The sequence below is a fragment of the Nothobranchius furzeri genome, chromosome 18 (assembly GCF_043380555.1).
Source record: "Nothobranchius furzeri strain GRZ-AD chromosome 18, NfurGRZ-RIMD1, whole genome shotgun sequence".
Classification (NCBI taxonomy): domain Eukaryota; kingdom Metazoa; phylum Chordata; class Actinopteri; order Cyprinodontiformes; family Nothobranchiidae; genus Nothobranchius; species Nothobranchius furzeri.
In genome coordinates this window covers 19,523,618-19,547,804 of record NC_091758.1, presented here as the reverse complement: position 1 = coordinate 19,547,804, position 24,187 = coordinate 19,523,618, and the positions used below count along the sequence as shown (strand labels likewise).

General features: G+C 41.5%; 1 protein-coding gene across 3 annotated transcripts in view; it reads left to right on the top strand.

Annotated features, from left to right (window-relative positions):
* Nucleotides 1-556: 556 nt before the first annotated feature.
* pacs2 (phosphofurin acidic cluster sorting protein 2) overlaps nucleotides 557-24,187 on the top strand; it is a 74,542-nt gene continuing 50,911 nt past the window's right edge. For all 3 annotated transcript variants that reach the window (XM_015969187.3, XM_015969188.3, XM_015969185.3), the window contains exon 1: nucleotides 557-885. In XM_015969187.3, coding sequence (XP_015824673.3) covers nucleotides 767-885 — 119 coding nt within the window. In that variant the 5' untranslated portion in view covers nucleotides 557-766. The remainder of the gene's footprint in view (nucleotides 886-24,187) is intronic.

The following is a 24,187-nucleotide window of genomic DNA, read 5'->3' as shown; positions in this document are numbered from 1 at the left end:
CAATTTCGAAAGGTCTTCTATTGGGATGTCAAATCATGGAAAATTAGTATAGAACCACCTGTCAACTCTTAAGGAGGCTTCTGCTCTGGATGTTGTTGAGCAGCTCTACTGTGAGCCCCTCCCAACATCCAAGCTTCTCACCTCACAGCAGCCAGTTAGGTAATTGGTGGACATGGGCGTTAAAATCTTATTTTCATTAAAGAGTCAGGGTTCTGAAGTGAGGCATGAAGGTAGTTACTGAAACTGTAGAGAATAAAGTTGCTGAGAAAGAAAAACAAATCAATCTCATCAGTGTTGAGGACAAAACGAGCATTTGCCAGTGTCCAGCTTTCTTTGCAAACACCATTAAAAAATAAAATGGCAAAACAACAATGTGAATGTTTTTCTGACGACAGTCCCGAGTGAAACTACACGCAATGATTAGCAGAAAAAGTATTTTCCTGCTGCTGCCACCGCGGTGCGCACTATCCACCCGTCATACCCTGGGACCAGCGTGGTTGGCACAACAGCCCAGCGGTCGGTGCGTCCAGCCCAGCCGCCGCGCTGCAGTCCCTCCTGGCACACAGGACCCCCCCATCGACCCGCCCGCCCGGCTCCAAACGGACGGAGAAATGAGCTCGTCCTCCGCCGTCCACATTGATCGAACGTGAGCGCGCGACGATCGTTTCTTCGTGGAAACACACGCATTCACACACGCGAAGCACGCCGGTGTCCTGTTTACGAACCCGCAGCTCGGTGTCGGACGGTCCCAGCCGCATCCGAGACCATGGCGGAGAGGAGCGGTCGCCTCAGCTTCCCCGGGAGCGGGGCTCTCAACAGACCGGTACCGATGAACCTGTTTGCAACGTGGGAGATAGACGGATCCTCCCCGAACTGCATCCCCAGGTAAGAGGCTGCAGGCATGGCGCTGCCCTTGTCTGTTTAAAGTTTAAATCCGCGGCTGGCAGCTCAGCCTGTCATTAGAGAACATTACAGCCGCACCGGAGAGTTGTAACGTGATGCCAAGCGGATGCCCGTGCAGGCCCCGGAACGAGCCTCCAGGCGTGCGTCTGCAGCACCGCGTAGATGCAGAGCAACATAGGTGTGAAAACCACCGACTTGCAGCTGAATATTTGCTTACAATCAGAGCAGCTGCAGCTGTGAAGGTGTGATTTCTGCTGCATGAGAGGTCAGCCACAAGGCAGATCTTTACAGGTTGCACCTGGAGACCCTCACGAACTCAGGTTAGGCTCTCACTGGTTGACAGAGTTAAATTAAACAATCCTTTTATTGTCATTTTGGTTTTATCAGAGATAAAAGCAGACAAAAACAAATATGCTTTTAGCCCCAAAGGTTAATTTACTTAAAGATCTGATGAAGAGAACAACATCAAACGTCTCTTTGAGATGCTGGAAACAATTAATTGCCAATTAAATTTGTTGTTCAATTAATATCTGAGCAGAAACCCAATTACCAATCAACGAGAGAGCAGTTGTGCAAGTGTCTAATTAAAGCAGTGGGTGTTTTTTATGTGTCAGTGAGGTGATGATGCACACACTGGTGGTGAAGAAAAAGAGTCAAGTCCTTGAGAATGTGTGGCAGATCAGCTTATTTTATTAAAAGCATACTTTTTCATGAAATCAAAAAGTTGATCTTAACTTTAATTTTATTTTCTGGGAAGATGGCTAAAACACTGAATGATTTTAAATTGGTTTTTAATTCCAGATGAGTAGAAATCATCTGGCGGTTTTTAAATTTGAGGCTTCAAAATAAACAATTGTGCTATCTTCTTTTTCTCGTTTATTGAAGTTGTCTGTTAGCCTAGAATGCTAGACAAACCCTTAGAAGTAGCAAAACATTTTGCTCTGCAGGTCGGTCTATCCACACTCCATTGTAACTAGGGCGGAACATTAATTGCATATGCAATTAAAATGCGTTGTGACAAAAGGAGATTTTCTAATCGCAAAGGCTGTGATTTGTCTGGCAGCGAGTGGTTAGCACAATGCTATAATATACATTGAAAAACCTATAGGGATGTTAATGCTAGTATCGCCGATTACATTCTTACAAATTATGAATTAGGAACGAGCCAAATTATTACATTTGGAGTTTATTAAAAAGTAAAAACTGCCATCAATCAAATAAGTACAGACAGATATTTTAGTAAAGCTAGAAAACCTTAAGAGACTTTAACTTCAGAGTTTTGGCTAACAGCTATAAATGTAACTGAACTGCATGGACAGGACATCAAAAACTGGGCACTAATTTCCTGCAAATCAGTTTTCACTGATGATGCAATACCTATGCTCCTTCAAGGGATGCGCTCCTGGCTGCAAAGATTTCACCTTCAAATACAAATTTTTGATATGATATGTAGATAAATATGTAGGTACATAAACTTGTTTATATTCAGTACAAGTTACATAGATTAGTTTTTTGCTTCTGTTAGTTGAAAATTGAGAAAAGCCCCTCGAGAAAATTATCGTTAATTAAATCGTAATTGCAATATTGAAGAAAAAAATCGCAATTAGATTATTTTCCTAAATCGTTCAGTCCTAATTGTAACCTCAGCAGGACCACTGGCCTGAACTATTTTAGGTTTGGCCAATCACCGCGCTCTACATTTGTGGAGAGGCGTTGTGCGGGTTTAGCACCAGAGCTGTGACGAAGAAAACTAAAAAGATGGAGTAATCTCAAAAACGGCTTTGGCATCAACTTTGGGCGATTTAGACTGGGCTTTTCTTTGAGACATGAGCAGATAGAGGTACTCAAAGCTGCAACGGCAAACCTGCAAAAACAAACTAGCTTTCAAACAAAAACACGCTCACAGAACCCCTCCTGTAGGCTACCCTCACACCCTCTCATATGGGAGCACGCATTTCTACGGAAAACGAGAGAGAGCCATGTCCAAACGCCTTTCGTTTCCGCGACTTCAGCTGGGTACTGTGGCTACTTTTGGTTTTATTTAATCAGAAAACCTCTGCAATGAAATCTTTCAAGACTAAAATAAAATTTTTATGAAAATATTAAATACTAATTAAAATAATGTAAAACACTGGTAGTAATCATGATATCAGGATTTAACAAAATAGTCTGTTTCCACAATCAATCTTTTATAATTAATGACAAAACAACTTACTGTTTTTTTCTGCTAAAAATACATAAATCCACATATTAATTGCATTATTTTCAATTAGGTTGTGTTTTGAAGCTTAAACACGCCTCCAGTATAAATCGGTAGGTTTGTTTGGGAACTCATTTTACCTTTAAATAACCTTTAAATTAAATGTAGTGTTCATATAATTACAATCCACATGCAGCCATGAAAACGTGACCCAAAACCTCATCAGAAGAGGTCAGACTACCGTCCTCCTGTCTGACTTTACTCAGCTGCTGTCAGCCACTAGAGACAGTAAAAAAACTTTAATTAAAGTGGGAATTGGGGTGGAGCATGTGTGTTTTTATTCTTTTAAGTGATGACTATCTCTCTGAAGCTTCTGTCTATCCTCTTGGGTAATGTCTTCAGTAGACTGTACATCAAATGGCTTTTAGCTGAAATAAGACCAATTCATCTCCAGGAATAGCTGCGATATTATAGCGGAACTGTTACTGTAAATAAAGACCAACATTCAGGCTCTTCGATTTAAATGATGCAAGATGGTTTTCTTAAAGCTTGTAGCTCTCTATTGACCGCTGCCTGTCAGAGTTTGGATATCTGTTAACCAGCTGTCTCATCCTGATGGGAGGCAGAGTCTGCAGTTGTTTCATCTTCTCCCATCTGCCTAAACAGAAATTCTATTTTGGTCATTTTGATGAGAAATTTTGTGCCAAATCTATAAATGATTCTAAGTAGATTCCTGAACGGGTTCTGTTTGTAGAAATTTAATTCTTCTGGACTGATAAGCCAACAGCTAGACCCAAACGTGTTGCTGCTGTCCTGAACTGCTTCAATATCCAAAATATCATATTGGTCCATTCAGCATTATTTTATAAAACCACTGTCAGTTTTACGCTATTTATATGGAATTCTTTGATTATTTATGAGCTTAAATATCAGCTTCAGCAGAAATATGGAGGACTTCTTGTACTCCTGGAGTACCTGTCGGGGGTACTCTGGGACTATGGGGTACCAGGCCCTCTGACACAGGCTGTTAGGTCCTACATGATCTTGGTCTCCATTGTCGGCAGTACGTTGGGCTCTTTTCCGGTGAGAGTTGGACTCCACCAAGGCTGCCCTTTATCACCGATTCTGTTCATAACTTTTTTGGACAGGATTTCTAGGAGCAGCCAAGGTGTTGAGGGGATCTGTTTTGGTGGCCTGAGGATCGGGTCTCAGCTTTTGCAGATGATGTGGTCCTGTTGGCTTCATCAGAACGGGATCTCTGGCTCTCATTAGAGTGGTTCGCAGCCGAGTGTGATGCAGCTGGGATGAGAATCAGCTCCTCTAAATCCGAGACCATGGTCTTGAGTCGGAAAAGGGTAGAATGCCTTCTCCAGATCAGGGATGAGGTCCTGCCTCAAGTGGAGGAGTTAAAGTATCTCAGGGTCTTGTTCACGAGTGAGGGAAAGATGGAGCGGGAGATCGATAGGCGGATTGGTGCTGCATCTGCAGTGATGCAGGCGTTATACCGGTCTGTCGTTGTGAAGAGAGAGCTGAGCCAGAAGGCGATCTACATTCCTGCCCTCACCGATGGTCATGAGCTTTGGGTAGTGACCGAAAGAACGAGATTGCGGATACAAGCGGCCGAAATGAGTTTCCTCTGCAGGGTGGCTAGGCTCTGAGAAGCTCAGTCATCCTGGAGGGGCTTGGAGTAGACCTGCTGCTCCTCCACATAGAGAGGAGCAAGTTGAATTTAGGGATGCACCGATACGATACTGGTATCGGTGCCGATACTGATGCCAATACCAGTATCGTATCGGTAAAAGTTAACTGATACCAGGAACCGATACCAATGCAGTTGCTTGAAAATGGCTTCACTGTAACTAGTCATTTCTGTTCACCTAATATTTTAGTTTGTGATGATTTCCATTCATATACAGTGGGGCAAAAAAGTATTTAGTCAGCCACCGATTGTGTAAGTTCTCCCACTTAAAATGATGACAGAGGTCAGTAATTTTCATCATAGGTACACTTCAACTGTGGAAGACAGAATGTGAAAAACAATCCATGAATTCACATGGCAGGATTTTTAAAGAATTTATTTGTAAATCAGGGTGGAAAATAAGTATTTGGTCAATAACAAAAATTCAACTCAATACTTTGTAACATAACCTTTGTTGGCAATAACAGAGGTCAAACGATTACTATAGGTCTTTACCAGGTTTGCACACACAGTAGCTGGTATTTTGGTCCATTCCTCCATGCAGATCTTCTCGAGAGCAGTGATGTTTTGGGGCTGTCGCCGAGCAATACGGACTTTCAACTCCCTCCACAGATTTTCTATGGGATTGAGGTCTGGAGACTGGCTAGGCCACTCCAAGACTTTCAAATTCTTCTAACGGAGCCACTCTTTTGTTGCCCGGGCGGTGTGTTTGGGATCATTGTCGTGTTGGAAGACCCAGCCACGTTTCATCTTCAAAGCTCTCACTGATGGAAGGAGGTTTTGGCTCAGAATCTCACGATACATGGCCCCATTCATTCTGTCCCTAACACGGATCAGTCGTCCTGTCCCCTTAGCAGAAAAACAGCCCCAAAGCATGATGTTCCCACCCCCATGCTTCACAGTAGGTATGGTGTTCTTGGGATGAAACTCAGTATTCTTCCTCCAAACATGACGAGTTGAGTTTATACCAAAAAGTTCTACTTTGGTTTCATCTGACCACATGACATTCTCCCAATCCTCTGCTGTATCATCCATGTGCTCTCTGGCAAACTTCAGACGGGCCTGGACATGCACTGGCTTCAGCAGCGGAACACGTCTGGCACTGCAGGATCTGATTCCCTGCCGTTGTAATGTGTTACTGATGGTGACCTTTGTTACTGTGGTCCCAGCTCTCTGCAGGTCATTCACCAGGTCCCCCCGTGTGGTTCTGGGATTCTTGCTCACCGTTCTCACGATCATTTTGACCCCACGGGATGAGATCTTGCGTGGAGCCCCAGATCGAGGGAGATTATCAGTGGTCTTGTATGTCTTCCATTTTCTGATAATTGCTCCCACAGTTGATGTTTTCACACCAAGCTGCTTGCCTATTATAGATTCACTCTTCCTAGTCTGGTGCAGGTCTACAGTTCTTTTCCTGGTGTCCTTCGAAAGCTCTTTGGTCTTGGCCATAGTGGAGTTTGGAGTCTGACTGTTTGAGGCTGTGGACAGGTGTCTTTTATACAGATAATGAGTTCAAACAGGTGCCATTAATACAGGTAACGAGTGGAGGACAGAAAAGCTTCTTAAAGAAGACGTTACAGGTCTGTGAGAGCCAGAGATTTTCCTTGTTTGAAGTGACCAAATACTTATTTTCCACCCTGATTTACAAATAAATTCTTTAAAAATCCTGCCATGTGAATTCATGGATTATTTTTCACATTCTGTCTCTCACAGTTGAAGTGTACCTATGATGTAAATTACTGACCTCTGTCATCATTTTAAGTGGGAGAACTTGCACAATCGGTGGCTGACTAAATACTTTTTTGCCCCACTGTATTTTACTTTTTATGTACCTCACAGTCTTTTCCTGTTGAAAGCAGAGAAGAAAATAAAATCTGTATTCCAAATCATTGCATTTTTTTGCGTGGTAGAAGTATCGGTATTGGTAATCGGTATCGGCGAGTACTCAGATCCAAGTATCCGTATCGTATCGGTTTGGAAAAAAGTGGTATCGTTGCATCCCTAGTTGAATTGGCTCGGGCATCTAGTTAGGATGCCTCCTGGACGCTTCCCTGGGGAGGTTTTCTGGACACATCCAACCTGGAGGAGACATAAAGGAAGACCCAGGGCATGCCGGAGGGACTATGTCTCACCTGGCCAGGGAACGCTTTGGGAATCCACCGGAGAAGCTGGTCCAAGTGGCTGGGGAGAGGGAAGTCTGGGTCTCCCTGCTTAGGCTGCCGCCCTGCGACCCAACCCTGGATAAGTGGAGGAAATTTGATGGTTGGATTGTCTATCACCTCATCTGAGGAATTTTCTGAGCCCCCTCTAAGTGATCTGTCAGTGAATTAGTACTTAGTGTATCATCTAATTCTGTCTCCTTAAAGCTCTCTCACTATGGCTCGTAGGTCTCAAAGGTCTGAGGCTTTTAGGGTGTGAGGCTTATGGAAGTGCTGCTTCTCATATTTCCTGCGGTCATTTCAGGACACGTGCGGTGCAGCTCCATGCTGAGGTAGGGACCCTCATCTAATTTAGATGTTGGTGGAATGAAAATTGGTTGTTGAACTCCAGGTGAAATGTTCTCATGAAGGTTTTAATAAGGCGCCCTACCAGGGCTCATAGCTTTGGAAACCAATCTAAGGAACCTAAAGGGCACACTGAGGGATGTCCCTCTTACTTCCTGCTGCTCACTGAAGTTTCAGTTTGACTTCCTGAATTTGAAATGCATCATTAAGTTGTGTCACCTTCATGCAAACGAGTATTCAGCGGGCCATTTTTGGCATCTAAATATGTTTGTGTAATTGTTGCAGAAGCTTCAAAAGCTTCTATCGTCAGACACAGAGCCAGTTTTACCACCAAAGCTTCTCTGTTGTTAAGGTCCAGCATCAAAGAGCCACGTTTCAGCTCCTGACGAGGGCATCAGTTGCATTTCTACACATCAGCCCACACGAGCAGTGAGGCTAAGTGCCGCTAGAGTTTAGGGCCAATCTCAGAGACAGAGCCGGATTGAACGGGCCCTCGGGTGGCAGCTGGAGCCAGTAGGCCGTCATATTTGGACCTGGTGGAGGCGAGAGTTCTGAGATGTCGCTTTGAGCTGCAAGAAGACACTTGCTCTTTTGTCCCCGAGCTGGCTGGATAATCGCTCTGTGGGAATTCAGAGTAGGACGATCGAGAGGCAGTTAAAGCATCTCATTGTTTAATGTTCCTTTTTTTGTGTTCTTGTTGGGCTGCACTCCACGCCTGATCTGTACCAATGTTTGTGAGCTTAAACACGACTAAGGCTGCAGGGACATGAGGATGTGACCTCCACCTTCTGCTTCTTTCTTTATTTTAAATTCCTCGCCTCCACAGGCTGACAAAGTTCCAATCATGTGCTTCAGTGGGTCTACATGTTTGCCGTATAGGTTGAAATGCTGTTGATCGGCTTCATTGAACTGGAACGGGAACTTTCAGCTTCTCACCCACAACAAATAAAGGGAAATTCCTTTGACCCCAAATGACATTGGATGAAATCTAGAAAAAAGTTCTTGAAAGCTGAATAAAAATTTCAGCCTTTACATCAAAGGATCTGCTGTGTAGAAATGCAGCTGACGCCCACTTAAGGTCCCAGTATGTGACAAACCTGCTTCAACTGAAATCAAAACACTTTGGGGCCAATAGTTGTCAAAGTCCATGATGTTGACCATGATAATACATTTTTAGTGGAATTTATTTATACAACAGCACCACTTTACAACAAAATACATCTCTAATGTTGAATTGTAAGATTTAATCTGTTCAGACTTTTTAAATTTTTTTTAGATCTGGTCCACATCGGATTGACTAATATGGTGCCTGCACATATTTTACTCGATGTAGCAGTTTGACATATTCTCATTTCAAGCACATTTATTTTTGTATAAATAAAGATAAAACTAAATAAAACACATTTAACTTGACAAATTCACACATAATACATAGTAGGGGTTATTGTAGTGTTTTTATTTCATCCATCAGAAATACTGAGCATGTTTAAAATTTGTTTCCACCTGGACCGTTTTAGATGCGACACACTCTGAGCCTGATCGCTTCTGTCTGATTATAAAGAGCTAAATATGTTTTCTGTTAAAGCTCTCGCTTTATTCCAACTTAGCTTTACTGTGATTTGATTGTTTAAAAAACATTTTTGTTAAATATTTATTCTGTTTTCAATTGTTTCTGCTAACTTAAATTATAGTAATACATCTGTTTATTTAACTCAGCAATATCTACTGGGATTTGAATACTTATCTATCAAAATTGCACTAAAAGATTAAAATGTGATAAAAAATGATGTTCAGTCAAGATGTTTTTGACATTTTCATAGATGGAAATAGCAGAGTAGATTTTATCAGCAAGTTGCAAAGGTTACATACATAATTCATGTTATTTAACTTAAAGAAAAAAATATAAATATAAATATTTATATACAGAGGTATATTTATATGCATGGCTGAAATCTGGCCTATTCTTATTAATTCCAGTCCAGTTTCATGTCTAGAAACACTCTAAAGTTCACAAAAAAAGGAATCGGCAGATTATTGTTTAAATACAAAATAATTACTAACATTTTAATTTGTGGTTGACAATAAATCCCTATAAAATTACCTAAAATTAAATAGTTTGTTTAGAATTTTTGGAGGAAAATTAATTGTTTCTATCATTTTATTACCTAATAAATGAAAAAAATGTGAGCTCTAATTTCACTAATGAAGCTGTCCATGAACTATAATCGATAGTAAGTACATTTTATTTATATAGCACTTATCACAGACATAGAGTCACAACGTGCTTCACATAGATCAAAATAAAATAAAACAAAGTACAGGTGCTGGCCAGTAAATTAGAATATCATCAAAAGGTTGAAAATATTTCCGTAATTCCATTCAAAACGTGAAACTTGTACATTATATTCATGCAATGCACACAGACCAATGTATTTCCAATGTTCATTACATTTAAATTTGATATTCATAAGTGACAACTAGTGAAAACTCCAAATTTGGTATCTCAAAAAATTAGAATATTCTGAAAAGGCTGAATATAGAAGACACCTGCTGCCACTCTAATCAGCTGATTTACTCAAAACACCTGCAAAGGCCTTTAAAAGGTCCCTCAGTCTTGTTTTGAAGGCACCACAATCATGGGGAAGACTTCTGACTTAACAGCTGTCCAAAAGACAATCATTGACACCTTGCACAAGGAGGGCAAGACACAAAAGGTGATTGCTAAAGAAGCTGGCTGTTCGCAGAGCTCTGTGTCCAAGCACATTAACAGACAGGCGAAGGGACGGAAAAAATGTGGTAGAAAAAAGTGTACAAGCTCTAGGGATAACCGCACCCTGCAGAGAATTGTGACGACAAACCCATTCAAAAATGTGGGGGAGATCCACAAAGAGTGGACTGCAGCTGGAGTCAGCGCTTCAAGAACCACCACGAGGAGACTCATGAAAGACATGGGATTCAGGTGTCGCATTCCGTGTGTCAAGCCACTCTTGAACAAGAAACAGCGCAAGAAGCGTCTCGCCTGGGCCAAGGACAAAAAGGACTGGACTGATGCTGAGTGGTCCAAAGTTATGTTTTCTGATGAAAGCAAGTTCTGCATTTCCTTTGGAAATCAAGGACCCAGAGTCTGGAGGAAGAGCGGAGAAGCACAGAATCCACGTTGCATGAGGTCCAGTGTAAAGTTTCCACCGTCAGTGATGGTGTGGGGTGCCATGTTATCTGCCGGTGTTGGCCCACTCTGTTTCCTGAGGTCCAGGGTCAATGCAGCCGTCTACCAGGAAGTTTTAGAGCACTTCATGCTTCCTGCTGCTGACCAACTTTATGGGGATGCAGACTTCACCTTTCAACAGGACTTGGCACCTGCACACAGTGCCAAAACCACCAGCACCTGGTTCAAGGACCATGGTATCCCTGTCCTTGATTGGCCAGCAAACTCGCCTGACCTTAACCCCATAGAAGATCTATGGGGTATTGTGAAGCGGAGGATGCAATACGCTAGACCCAACAATGCAGAGGAGCTGAAGACGACTATCAGAGCAACCTGGGCTCTCATAACACCTGAGCAGTGCCACAGACTGATCGAGTCCATGCCACGCCGCATTACTGCAGTTATTGAGGCAAAAGGAGCCCCGACTAAGTATTGAGTGCTATACATGCACATTCTTTTCATGTTCATTCTTTTCAGTTGGCCAACATTAGAGAAACAAACATTTTTTCATTGGCCTTTAGAATATTCTAATTTTCTGAGATACCAGATTTGATGTTTTCATTGGTTGTCACCTATAAATATCAAAATTAAACGTAATAAACATCGGAAATACATTGGTCTGTGTGCATTGCATGAATATAATGTACAAGTTTCACGTTTTGAATGGAATTACGGAAATATTTTCAACCTTTTGATGATATTCTAATTTACTGGCCAGCACCTGTAAACAGATTATCATAAAATCAAAATGCTCTCAAAACAGAATTAGATCAACATCAGAAAAAATAAAGTCATAAAATTATAAATTTTCATAAACAGATGAAAGATTAAATATTTGAGTTAAAAATAAGAAAATAAAAGGTTTAGGTGAAAGCAGCTTTAAATAACAGGGTCTTTAGCTGATTTTTAAAAGTGTCCAAACTGTCAACGCTCATTATTCCCTTATAGCTGACTAAATAGTTGTTGCATCTTGGATTGGGATTAAATTAGATTTAATTAATATTTAACAACAATCCATCCAGTGGTTGTTTATGTATTTTAGCAGCTGTTCTGTTTCTGGTCTGAGTCTTATGTAAGAAGTCCAGAACACAGTTTACTGCTGCAGTGTGGCCTGGAGGACAGTAGGGGTGGGACGGGAAAGGGTAGTCGCCTCTTCACCACACACACACACACGCACGCACGCACGCACGCACGCACGCACACACACACACACACACACACACACACACACACACAATGCATTTGAGATGCTTTGTTATTCTGCAGGTCGATCAATTTTGCCTCCACCTGACTTCCTTCATGCCTCGGTGCCTGCTTGTTTTCTTTTTTTCTCCTATTATTTCCCCACAGACAATATTTGATTTCCGTGAAGCTGATAATATCTGCTTAGCCTCTCAACTGGACGACACCAGCAGCAAGACGAGGTTTCTGCGTGGCTGCCTGTGTCAGTTCTGTGTGCACAAAATCTGCTGTTTGCTTTAAATTAAGCTGGTGTTCTTGAGCTGAAAGAGCGAGCTCGGGACATCAGCTGCAGTAAAAAGTCCGTCTGTCAGCTGATAAAGAGTACACAGAAACACAAGATTGTTGTAAATATCCTGGTTTGAGCTGTGGATGTTCTTTATCTGTTCAGGTCCCAGAAATGGGATCTTTTGACAAATGTTGATATTTGCTAAAATACGTTTTTATTGAGATTTGGAAGAAGAAATGGAAAATATCCTGCACTGAAAAGCCACATTAATTAGGTTAGAACGTGACCCTTCAGAGTTCAACCAGTGGTTATAAATGTGCACTTCAAGGGCGATGATGATGATGCTGCAGGCCTTGTAGCCAAAACTCCAGAGTGACAGAAAACAGGCCGATGTGCATCCAGCTGCACCAGAGTGACGTAACAATGGCTTATTAAAAAAAGTCAGACTTAATAATTACTCGGTTTATTTGACTCTGTGTGAACGTTTCTTACTCAGTAAAGTTAAGTTTTATTGCTGCTAAGCTACAACAGTCTCTGGTTCATGGAGTGTATTACAGGAGTTGATGTTTTCTGCTGCTGTTTTCCAATCTGCAGGTAAAAATACTCTCTGCTTCGTTCTGTGCTGCCTTCTGGTCAAAAAGGGGAATGAATGGAAAAAACAAGATAAGACTCTAAAAACAGGCGTATCACTGGGATATGCTAAAAACATGTAGCCTGATCCTGATCAGTCAGCCAGAATCTCAAAAATCTGGTTTGATTTTTCAGTCCATGAACACACCGTTGCCAGGCAGATCAGACCCAAGCCGTTATTTAGTAGTTTTGATCTAATTAACGCACCCTTACTGCCTGTTTTATGTTTTTTTTTTCGTGCACGTGGTCTGGATGAAGACTTTCAGTAAATACAGGATGAACAGAGAAAGGTATGCTCACTAATGGCTCTTGTTTCCACTTTATGATCCTTTCAAAATAAATCTACAAGGACAAAAATGCAAGGTTTTGGCAGGTGTTGTGCAGAAAAATGTGTCAGTGAAAAAAATAAACGGCTAATCACCCAAACTTCAGCTTAAAAAAGTTGCTTGAACTCCAACCCTGCAGACTATTTCAGCTTATGAGTCCATGTTTAAAATCACATTTTTAGTTTTTTCTTCCCATAAAATTCTCTTTTTAAATTTAAAAACGAAGGAAGGATGCAAAATGAGTCACTGGAAGTGACTGATCAAAGCATGCCTCAGGTTTTACTGGACATTAATAACGATGCAGTTTCATTACGAAATAAAATAATTGGTTTAATTATCTAAATGATTGTCATTTACAGAATACAAAAGAAAACCAAAACCGGTTTTAGCTTTTAACATGAGGATTATTTGCATTTTTCTACTTCTTAGCTGTTGTGGAATTGACTCAAAAGACCATAAGATGCACAAACCTCAACCTAAAGTCAAAACCAAAATAAAACACCACCACCAAGACACCACAGCTGATCCCTTTAACCCCCCTGAGACAACTATAACGCTCCCATCATTACATTTCCGCTTTATATGGCAACCTAAATCCCCAAATCTCATTTCCATCTCAATTCTGCTAATAGATGAAGTTCATTTCTAAAGAGCATCATCGTGTAAAACGGGATTTTCTCTCATTGTAGACTGCCGAGGTGACCTTATTTCCAAATGTGGCTCAAATTATCGAAATAGCTCTGTGATTACACGAAGCGTTCTGGGCCTGTTTACTTTGTCCCGTGTTCCAGCACTTTACAGAGTAATGCAGAAAACGAGGTTAACAGGCTGAAAAGGCATTGAGAGGGAGGGAGAGAGGGAGGGAGAGACGTGTCAAAACTTAGTGCCAGATGCAGATGAGATTATGTCGAAGCTGCTCACCAACAGTCGAGGCTTAATGTCGTCTAAAGGAAGTGTGACGCTCACGGAGCTGATGTTCGGCCTGATTTGTGTGTTCCTGGATAAAATGTTCTGATGTGCCTTCCTAGTCCAGGACCACATTTAAGGTGGATTGCAGCGATCCCTTTTGAACTCCTTGTGCTCGGAACAGAAACATCTCCTCTGTCACACAAACACACAGATAACGAACCATGTTTCCTGGATGGATGTCCTTGCAGCACCTCAGCTGGATGCGATAAGACAAATTACCGTGTTTATGTTTGACACGCTGGAAGAATTCTGTCCTGATTTATTTCCTGTCATCCTGCTTAAAGGGACGTGAGTTCCTGTACCAAGCTTCGTCTCTCGCTCCCACTACCACCGTTTGTTTCTTTCTTTCATCAGGGGAAATCCTTGAACTCTAATAATCACTGATTTCCATAGCAACAGTGTTTGGGGCATTAGCAGGAGAAGCATCGGCTATCCGGTGTTTTTCTTTAGACGAATGTAAGGTTTTCCTCATGCAGCGGCCAGCGTCAGAATTAGCTGTTTCAGCGCGCTGAGGCTGGATTGAGAGCACGCAGCAGAAATGTAGGTCAGGTTCCTTTTGGAAAACCTGGAGTAGTGCTAAGGTTTACCATATTGGAATAATTAGGAGAGCTGCTGCGCCACTTCTGGCATCTGTGTGTCTGAGTCACGTTGCTCCTTGTTCACGTTTCCAGTGGACGGATGGACACGGTGGTTGCCACCAGCAACAGAAACCTTTCATCCGTGCGCCCGGACACATGTAGGAGTGAGCATTCATTATCGCCGCCTGTCAGAAGAAAAGCGTCGATTTACCAGCCTGTAAAACACGACCTCGGTGACCTCTTGGATGCTGAGGTTAGACCTGCTAATCTTCCACGGCGCAGCCATCGACTAAAATAACACAAATAAATCTTTGTGTCTGAGAACTACAAACATCTGGGTTTATCCAGATCCGGGCCAGGGAGTGGAGATGTTTTTATCAGCCCTTTCAGTGAAATAAAGTATTTATTGTTACTATTTGCAAAGTTAAGAGCATCATTTGGAGCACAGACTCCTTCTTTGAGCAGGGTGTTGGGATAGTGCGTAATATAACCTTATTTATCAATGCGTTTGCTGTTTTTATGCAAATATTAAACATTTGATGATTTAATACTCTGTAATGGAACCAGGAAAGCTTAGCTGAAGGATCCACAAAGGTCAGATTCCTGTGACACGTAAAACAAAACAAAAATGTTGTAGAAATCTCATTTTTCCACTGAAATGGAACCTGATCCACCCGTAGACTGTATATATAAGACGGACAGAGCCTCAGCGCCATCACCAGTGGGTTTTTGAAGAGCTGAATTAAAGTCAAGTGGGCGGCTCCCAACACCGGCATCTTGGCTGTGCCACACATCTTGTCACTGCTGGAAAATACAAAAATGTAGCTGCAGGGCTGGAGTGGGGGCAGGTAATTGACACCCATTAAACTCTGAGCTGATGTAGCTATGAGCTAACTGAGCTAACCGAAGCTAATAGAGGTTGGTGGGCGCGTTTAGCCAGAAAACCATGGTTTAGTGAGTCCTTCTATGCTGTAACACTTTTAATGTGAGGCTGAGGTTGAGGCCTTCCATGGAGTAAGTGAGGTTAGCGCTAAAGGCTCATCTGACACCTGTAAATGAATGGGCACGCCCCTAAAATTCAGAATTTCAGGCTTTAATTACATCTAAACAGTCAAGTTATAAAAAAAATACATCCCCTCAGAGTTATCATGACAGTAAACTTGACATAATAAACCTAAAAGTTTTTTTAAACCAGGCTGTAAACATTTTTATTTCTGCTGCGAAATTGGCTTTTTTTTTAACATGGGAGTCAATGGGAACTTGGTCCTTTCTGGAGCCAGCCCCTAGTGGACAAGGGGGGAACTGCAATTTTTACAGTCCCAGTTTAAAAGTGGTCAAACTTATATTGATTTAAACTGAAAAAAAAATCTAATGAACAAATAAAACCATATTGTGCTGGTTTAGCAGTTTGAGAGGCATACATTTTAAAAACGACCTCAAAATGACAAGTTTTTACACAAAGTTTTGTAGGATTTAGAGATGTGACAATCCACACTTTGAGTCCTACTCCCAAACTTTATACGTTTTATACAATTTATACGTCCAAACGTTTTAGTTTTCTGTGATTTGGTCCATCTCTCAGGACTTAAAGTTTTCTCCCAAATCCCCCCAGAGGTCAGAGTTCACACAGCCAAGCCACTCAATCTCAGACCAGCCTGGAATTCTTTCCTCCTGACCTGAAGTGTCTCCATGGCAACTGCCCACCCAAATGAGCCTCTAGCAGCAGCTTTATCATTACTTTTGATTTTGATTCTCTTCTTACTTTTTATGAATTAATGGAAAAACATTTAATCCGCGTTAGAACTATATAACTTTTTGATTAATTGAAGAACATTGATTAATGATAGGTTGAAGCTGCATTCAAAATCCTTTAAAATCTCTTCAAAAATTGACTTATTTATATTAAAATTGTTGAATTATCAGATATATTTCTTCCACAGATTATTGGGCAGCCATCAAATAAAAGTAATGGCGTTTATCTGAGTATTCGTTGTTAAAAATGGGTTTATAACATCTTCTAAAGCCACAGAATACAGACGCCTGTTAAATGTTCATGCATTAGATTGAAATAGTTGCACTGTGCATGGCTGCAGTTTGATCCTCTCATCCACTTTAGTCAATAAACATTGATATAAATGGACAGAGTGCCTCGTATGTCCATTTACAGCTGCCCCCCTAGAACAGGAATCTGTCACAACAGCGAGGGAAGATCTTGCCAAATGCAACTGAGCGCAGATGCAATTTTGCTGATTTGGGTGCACAGTTAATTTGTTCTATAATTACTCCGACAAAAGAACTCTGCTAACTTGTGTAATTACAGCTCCTGTTTACAAACTCTCAAGTGGTTTGAAAATCATTATCTCGGACGTCACAGATCAGCTGCCATGGTGCTGTGAGTGTTTGTTTAACTCACCCAGAGGTAAAGCTGTGAACTCTGACACCACGAAGTGACTCTGCTGTTTGTAAAAAGACATCGCCGTTACCTGATTGAACATTTTGCTAATGTCTTAATCTCAGAAGCTAGTTTTTACATCCTGTATGCTTAGGGCGACCACACAGAAGTGCTGGATGTGGAGGTTTAACACGGCAAGCAGGAAATGTTCTGACTTTTTGACCTAGAGATAATTAAAGTGGGTGTCCGGCACTTGGAGTGGAGCTGCGTGCTGCACATCGCTGCATACAAGGCTCTCATTTGTATTCCTCTTTCTGCCCCCCCCTCCCCCCATCCTCTTAGAGGATACAGATCACTTGATGTTCTTCCCTGGATTCTGCAAAACCTACAAGTTGGCTCTGCTGCTTGATGTTTCTCAGCCTCCAGAGTCGATCTCCAGGCTCCCCGTTTCTGACTTTCATCCCTCGTTTCAAAACTAATTCACCTTTTTTTTTATCCTGCACACTCTTGCAACTGCAGTCATAGGTATCTGTGGAGAAAAAAGGATCCATGGTGGTTTTGAACTGATTCTAGGTCAGTCTTGCTCTGATCTGATGAAGGTGTAGTTATTCATGTATCCCGTTCTGCATTTTTAATGGGTTTTGCATTCATTATGGATTAAAAATGAGATACTCCTGTATCTAGTTTACATCTTTTCCTGCACGCAGGCCTGCTGCATCATAGTTAAAGACAGATTACACTGGACGATAGTTAAGCTGAAACAGTTTGGAGAAACACATAAAATTTGGCCAGAGTGATGCTAATTTTAAATATTTTACAGTGAGTCGTGCTAATGCTAGCTTAAAGTGACTGTGTGTACTTTCTCTGGTGACGGGGCAGTGTATACCTAAATCATTGCATGCAAGCGATATTTTTGTGTTTGAGTAAGACCTTACCAACGGATGGCATAAGGGTAAAAAAGATCCCTGAGAGTGCAGTTTTCGAACAAGTACTTCTTCAGATTGTTTCACCTCTAGCAAAAAGACAACCAGACTCCCTTTCATCACTGGCAACAAGCAAAGAAGTAAATGTGTAAAACAACATTTATGACTGGCAAAGATTTGTTAATGCACTTTGTAATGTAAGGAAACATGGCGTCTAATAGCTGAGTCCCATTCTGTCTCGCTCTGAACTTGAGACAGTTATCCACACCTTCATCTCCTCACGCTTAGACTACTGTAACTCTCTTCACGTGTCTGAGCAGAACCTCCCTGAACCGTCTACAGGTGGTTCAGAATGCCTGTGCTCGGCTTCTGACCAAGTCCTCCAAACACACCCACATCACCCCACTTCTCCTCCAGCTTCATTGGTTGCCAGTCAACTTCAGGGTTCACTTCAAGATCCCGGTTCTGGTCTTTAGGGCCTTACATGGACAAGCACCATCTTACATTGGTGATTTTCTTAGTCCCTACACCCCCAGCAGGTCCCTGAGGTCCAGTGATCAAAGCCTACCGGTTGTGCAGCGCACCAGGCTAAAGACCAAAGGTGACAGATCATTTGCTGCTGTGGCCCCCAGACTCTGGAACCCCCCCCCCCCCCCCCCCCCCCCCAAGCCTGACATCAGTGGACTCAGTGGTCTCCTTTAAAAAGCAGCTGAAAACTCACTTGTTCAGGCTGGCTTTTGTGTGACCTTCTTCACCCTCTCCCTGTTCTGCTCTCCCCACCTGTTCCACCTTCCTCAGGATCCGCTGATTTCCCTGATTTCCCTATCTATTCTCTCGCTCTCTTTCTTTACATTTTTAATCACAATTGTCTATTTTTTGCTCATTTTAAATATATTTTTAATCATTTTCTAAATTCTTTTTTATATTTCTACATTTTTGTTTTTGTGAAGCGCCTCGTGATTTTTATCTTGAGAGGCGCTATAGAAAAGATCTTTTCTTCTATTTTTTCTAATATGGCATCGCCCAAAGACTTAGACCCGCTCCCATGTAATTTAGACCCGGTTTTTATGGCTAAATGTTACAAAGCTGCCAATGTTTTTCAACAACTGGGCATCATTTAATTCATTTTCAACAACATTTTGATGGATATTTCCAGAGGTTAATGGTAAAAACTACACATTGTCACTTTAACAGTTTAACATCACAGTGCTGTTACATGCGCTCTCACCGACATCTAAGTCGATCCACGTCGTTCTTATTGTAATAAGCTAGGAGTCTTTATCCTAGTTTACATGCACATTAGAAAACCAGCCTCTCAAATAAAGTTTGTTCTACTCCGGTACTGTAGGTGGCGACATTCCCCTTTTCATGTCGGCATTCTTCTGGTTACCTTATAGCAACACAAGCAGTAAACAGAGGCTGGGGGAGTGAAGCAGATGGAATAATGACAGGATATGCACAATGGCTGAAGGAATGTACAGCAACAACGCTGCAGCACAGCTTATTTGGTACGTACTGCAGGGGCGCCTCCAAAAAATTTTGATACAGGTGGCCAGATGAGGCCAAAGACATTTTTGGGGTGGCACACCAAATTGGTCCATTTAACTCTGGGAAAGTTTAGCCTGTGGCGCTGTATTGCATTGCTCCTTTATTCAATTATATTTAAAAAAAACACAAAAAATAACAGTACGTATCCAAAACATTTAACTTAAATAAAAAAAACTTTCAGAAAAATACAATTCAGTTATTTAATGTGTTGTTTAAATTTTTATTTTAAAACTTATATATTTTTTAGCTTATTTCACCTGTTGCTGTGTTCCCAAAAAACTATGGAGATAAAAACTTTTAAAAAATGGTGAGCAGCAGAAACATATGTATTTTTTTATTCTGATTATTTCTTTACTCATTAATTGTATATATATTTTTTACTATTATGTCTTGAACAAATAAGATCAATTTATTGGTTTGAGTGAACATTAGTATGATTTATTAGCACTGGCTTTTGCTGGGGAAGGGGGGGGGGGGGGGCAGCAATTGTCAAGGGGTGGCCATGGCCACCCCTTGGGGGCGCCATTGATGTACTGTCCTGTTTTATGGTGTTACGCGTGTTGCTTTGCCACGATGGTCTTGTCAGAAGACCACTTTCGTGGTCTTGTCACTACCGGTATGCAAGCGTCTTACTGGTTCAGCTCAGCTGACCTGTTTACATATGCAGAGTGTATTCGGATTGCTACCGCATTATCTGGGTGCATCAGCTCGAGTAGAACCAGTCCATCTTCAGCCAGACTAACATGTTTACATGTAATAAAAAAAAACAACTCAATTCTTTTTAGGGCAATACAGTTTTCTGATGTGCATGTAAACACAATGCCTGTAATTCCACCAGAAATAAAGAGACATCCTTGCTAGTAAAGCTGCTGCACTAAAAGTGTTACACCTGCTGTTTTACTTGCTCAAAAACTATTTGTAACCTTTCATGTAATGGAAAAATGACTTTAAAGGTTTATAATGTAGTCTTTGCTTTAAGCACAAAGTGTTGCCCCTTCTAAATCTAGTCATTAGCCTGTCAATCCAGTCAGAATTAACTATTTTTCTTTAAACTGAAGTTGTTCAGAGTTATGTATTCACCTAAAGGATTATTAGGAACACCAGTTCAACTTCTCCTTAATGCAATTATCTAATCAACCAATCACATGGCAGTTGCTTCAATGCATTTAGGGGTGTGGTCCTGGTCAAGACAATCTCCCGAACTCCAAACTGAATGTCAGAATGAGAAAGAAAGGCGATTTAAGCAATTTTCAGTGTGGCATGGTTGTTGGTGCCAGATGGGCCGGTCTGAGTATTTCACAATCTGCTCAGTTACTGGGATTTTCACCCACAACCTTTTCTAGGGTTTACAAAGAATTGTGTGAAAAGGGGAAACCCAGTATGCAGCAGTCCTGTGGGCGAAAATGCCTTGTTGATGCTAGAGGTCAGAGGAGAATGGGCCGACTGATTCAAGCTGATAGAAGAAAAACTTTGACTGAAATAACCACTCGTTACAAACGAGGAATGCAGCAAGGCATTTGTGAAGCCACATCACACACAACCTTGAGGCGGATGGGCTACAGCAGCAGAAGACCCCACCGGGCACCACTCATCTCCACTACAAATAGGAAAAAGAGGCTACAATTTGCACGAGCTCACCAAAATTGGACAATTGAAGACAGGAAAACTGTTGCCTGGTCTGATGAGTCTCAATTTCTGTTGAGACATTCAAATGGTAGAGTCAGAATTTGGGGTAAACAGAGCGAGAACATGGATCCATCATGCCTTGTTACCACTGTGCAGGCTGGTGGTGCTGCTGGTGGTGTAATGGTGTGGGGGATGTTTTCTTGACACAGTTTAGGCCTCTTAGTGCCAATTGGGCATGGTTAAAATGCCACGGGCTACCTGAGCATTGTTTCTGACCATGTCCATCCCTTCATGACCACCATGCACCCATCCTCTGATGGCTACTTCCAGCAGGATAATGCACCATGTCATAAAGCTCCAATCATTTCAAGTTGGTTTCTTGAACATGACAATGAGTTCACTGTACTACAACGGCCCCCACAGTCACCAGATCTCAACCCGATAGAGCATCTTTGGGGTGTGGTGGAACGGGAGCTTCGTGCCCTGGATGTGCATCCCACACATCTCCATCAACTGCAACATGCCATCCTATCAATATGGACCAACATTTCTAAAGATGCTTTCAGCACCTTGTTGAATCAATACCACGTAGAATTGAGCAGTTCTGAAGGCGAAAGGGGGTCAAACACCGTATTAGTATGGTGTTCCTAATAATCCTTTAGGTGAGTGTAGAATACAACAGGTAATATGATTATTACTCATAACTTTATGTCACTGTTATGTGGTGGGCTCATTTATTTATGGTGTTGATTTATTGGAACTAGGTGTTTTTTTTAGTCTAACTAGGGAAATAATTGAAACACGCCACTTTTAAACTTTTTCCCTGAAAATAATATTAAGGCTTTTTCTGTAAAATATTTCAACTATTTTTCAACATTTTGACTTTGACTGTTTTGCTTTTCTCTCACTAGCCCTGATGCTCCTTGGTATTTATTCCTATCATAATAGCTAGTAGTCATTATGAAGGTCAGTGAGCGTCAAACCCTCAGAAGATTAATCCTGACCAGAGTGACAACCACTGCTCAACCATGAATTCATTTTCATTTCAAAAATGATATTTTCTATATTTTTTTATTCACCCCCCATCTGCCTTTGCCTCTGCAGAACGAAGTAAGTTTCCAAGTTATCAGCTTGAAGCATGAAGGTTTGTGTTTGCTTGAGTGCACATTCAATAATCCTTATCTCCCCTGCAGAGCTCATATTAGTGAAGGAGTTGCTGCTTTGCTATCAGTTCACTCTGAGGCTTCTGTGTCTGCAGGAGCTTAACACCCTTAACCAAGAACATCCAGTCCGTCCGTGCTGGAGGTGCGCTAGCGAAGCTGCTATTGATCCTAAAAGGAGCTTCTTTACTCCAGGGGTCAGTAAAAGTTGGCCTTTCTTTTATCTTCACTGATATACATCGACCTGATGACTTCTGCTGATCAGTGGAGTTACTAGTTGATATAGATCTAATGAGAGCTTCTGGTAGCAGAAACACAGGTGACTGCCAGAGTACCACCAAAAGGAGCATTCATTTATAGAAGACTTTCATAAATGTCCTCAAAACCATAAAATATGGACTCATCAGCAAATGTTAGCATCCTAATTAAAAAAGTAGTAGATAAATATCTCTAATTGGACATGTTATGCAAAATTCACCTTTGGCATGTGGGTCTCTGCTAGGGCTGGGCGATATGACGATTTTAGACCGTTTTACGATCTACACATCTGACGGTCTGTCATTTTTGAGAGACCTTTTTATCACGATTCACAGCTCTGCTGTTGAATTTCTGCCTCTGAATGAAAATGGAACTTACCTCAGGCGAATGACACGCCTTTGTTTGACCCTTAACCAATCAGAGTGAGTCATAGTAATATATTAGTGCCCCGCTTGTTTTCACCTGTCTGTGAACAAACATGGCTTCGGCCGCGGCTGAGCGACAACGAGGTTTTCGTTCCGAAGAGGAACGCAGGGTTTCCTTAGCGCGCGGCGCTAACAACTTAGCGACGTGACATGTCTCGGAGAAAGCGTAAAAACACGTTGGACGCTTCTTCTGAAGCAGGAAAATAACACTTCTTCTTAAGCAGAGCACGACGTCGCCTCGGCTCGTTCACCCTCTGCCGAGCCGGACTGAGCTCGGTCACTGGGTCGTTGGAGCTGCCCCGTGACTGCCTGATGGAAAACCAGCGGGTTTCATCAGACTCGTAAAGTTTCTTGTTTTTGCTGGGGACCCCCTGTATTTTACCGCTCCCTCCTGCAGTCTTCCCCTATTAACATTTAAAATGATTCTGTAAACTCTGTGTATCAATAGAAACAATCTCTGCCAGCTGCAGTAAATGTAGTCTCCAAATAATAGGAGGTGCACTCATCTGTGTATCTCCTTTGATCTGCATTAGTGATATTTTCAGCACCAGAACAGTGAAGCAAAGAAAGATTCCTGAGTTTGTTAGTAATTTTATTTATTAGGTGCATCTAACCTGTTCTATTTTTCTCTGAAATTAGATCATATCAGTGCTTCTATGGGTTGTCTCCAATCTGCACTGGAAAATTTTACTTTATTTAGAGATTTGTTGCAGAAAATATTCAGAATGCGCAGTTTTTTGCTACCACAAGCGATCTCTGGTCCAGCCGCACATCAGAGCCGTATTTGAGCTTAACTATCCACTACATGAGTAACTGGGAGCTACATAGTATTTTGAACAAGTTAATGTTTGCACAATACGTTTGCAATTGACATGTTTGCACTTTAACTATGTTTACGATTTTAATTTATGTTAAGTTACTTGAAAAATGAGAAAAACTGATTTTTGTAATTGTTTCTCTCAGGGCTTTTATCATCTCTGGTGTGAGTTTAAAATATGTGTGTTAGCACTGTGTTGATTATCCCTAATATGAATAAATGTTTATTTATTCAATGTTTCTCTTCTTTAATACGCAATTGAAGTTATGCTATTCATGGATAAAAAATCGTGATAAAATCGAAATCGTGATAAAATATTGGAAAAATCGTGATATTCTATTTTTGCCATATCGCCCAGCCCTAGTCTCTGCTATCACTATAAACACTCCAAACATGAAAAATATACGTCCATCTTTTTTCTGTGAGTTACTAGTGTTATTATGTGCCTAAAACAAGACGTTTTAAAAAGTCCCTGTATGTGATGTCACAAATGGGTAATGTAGCAGCTGGAGGAGCAGCGGCTCTACTCTGAGCCCCTCCTGGTTATCGAACCTTC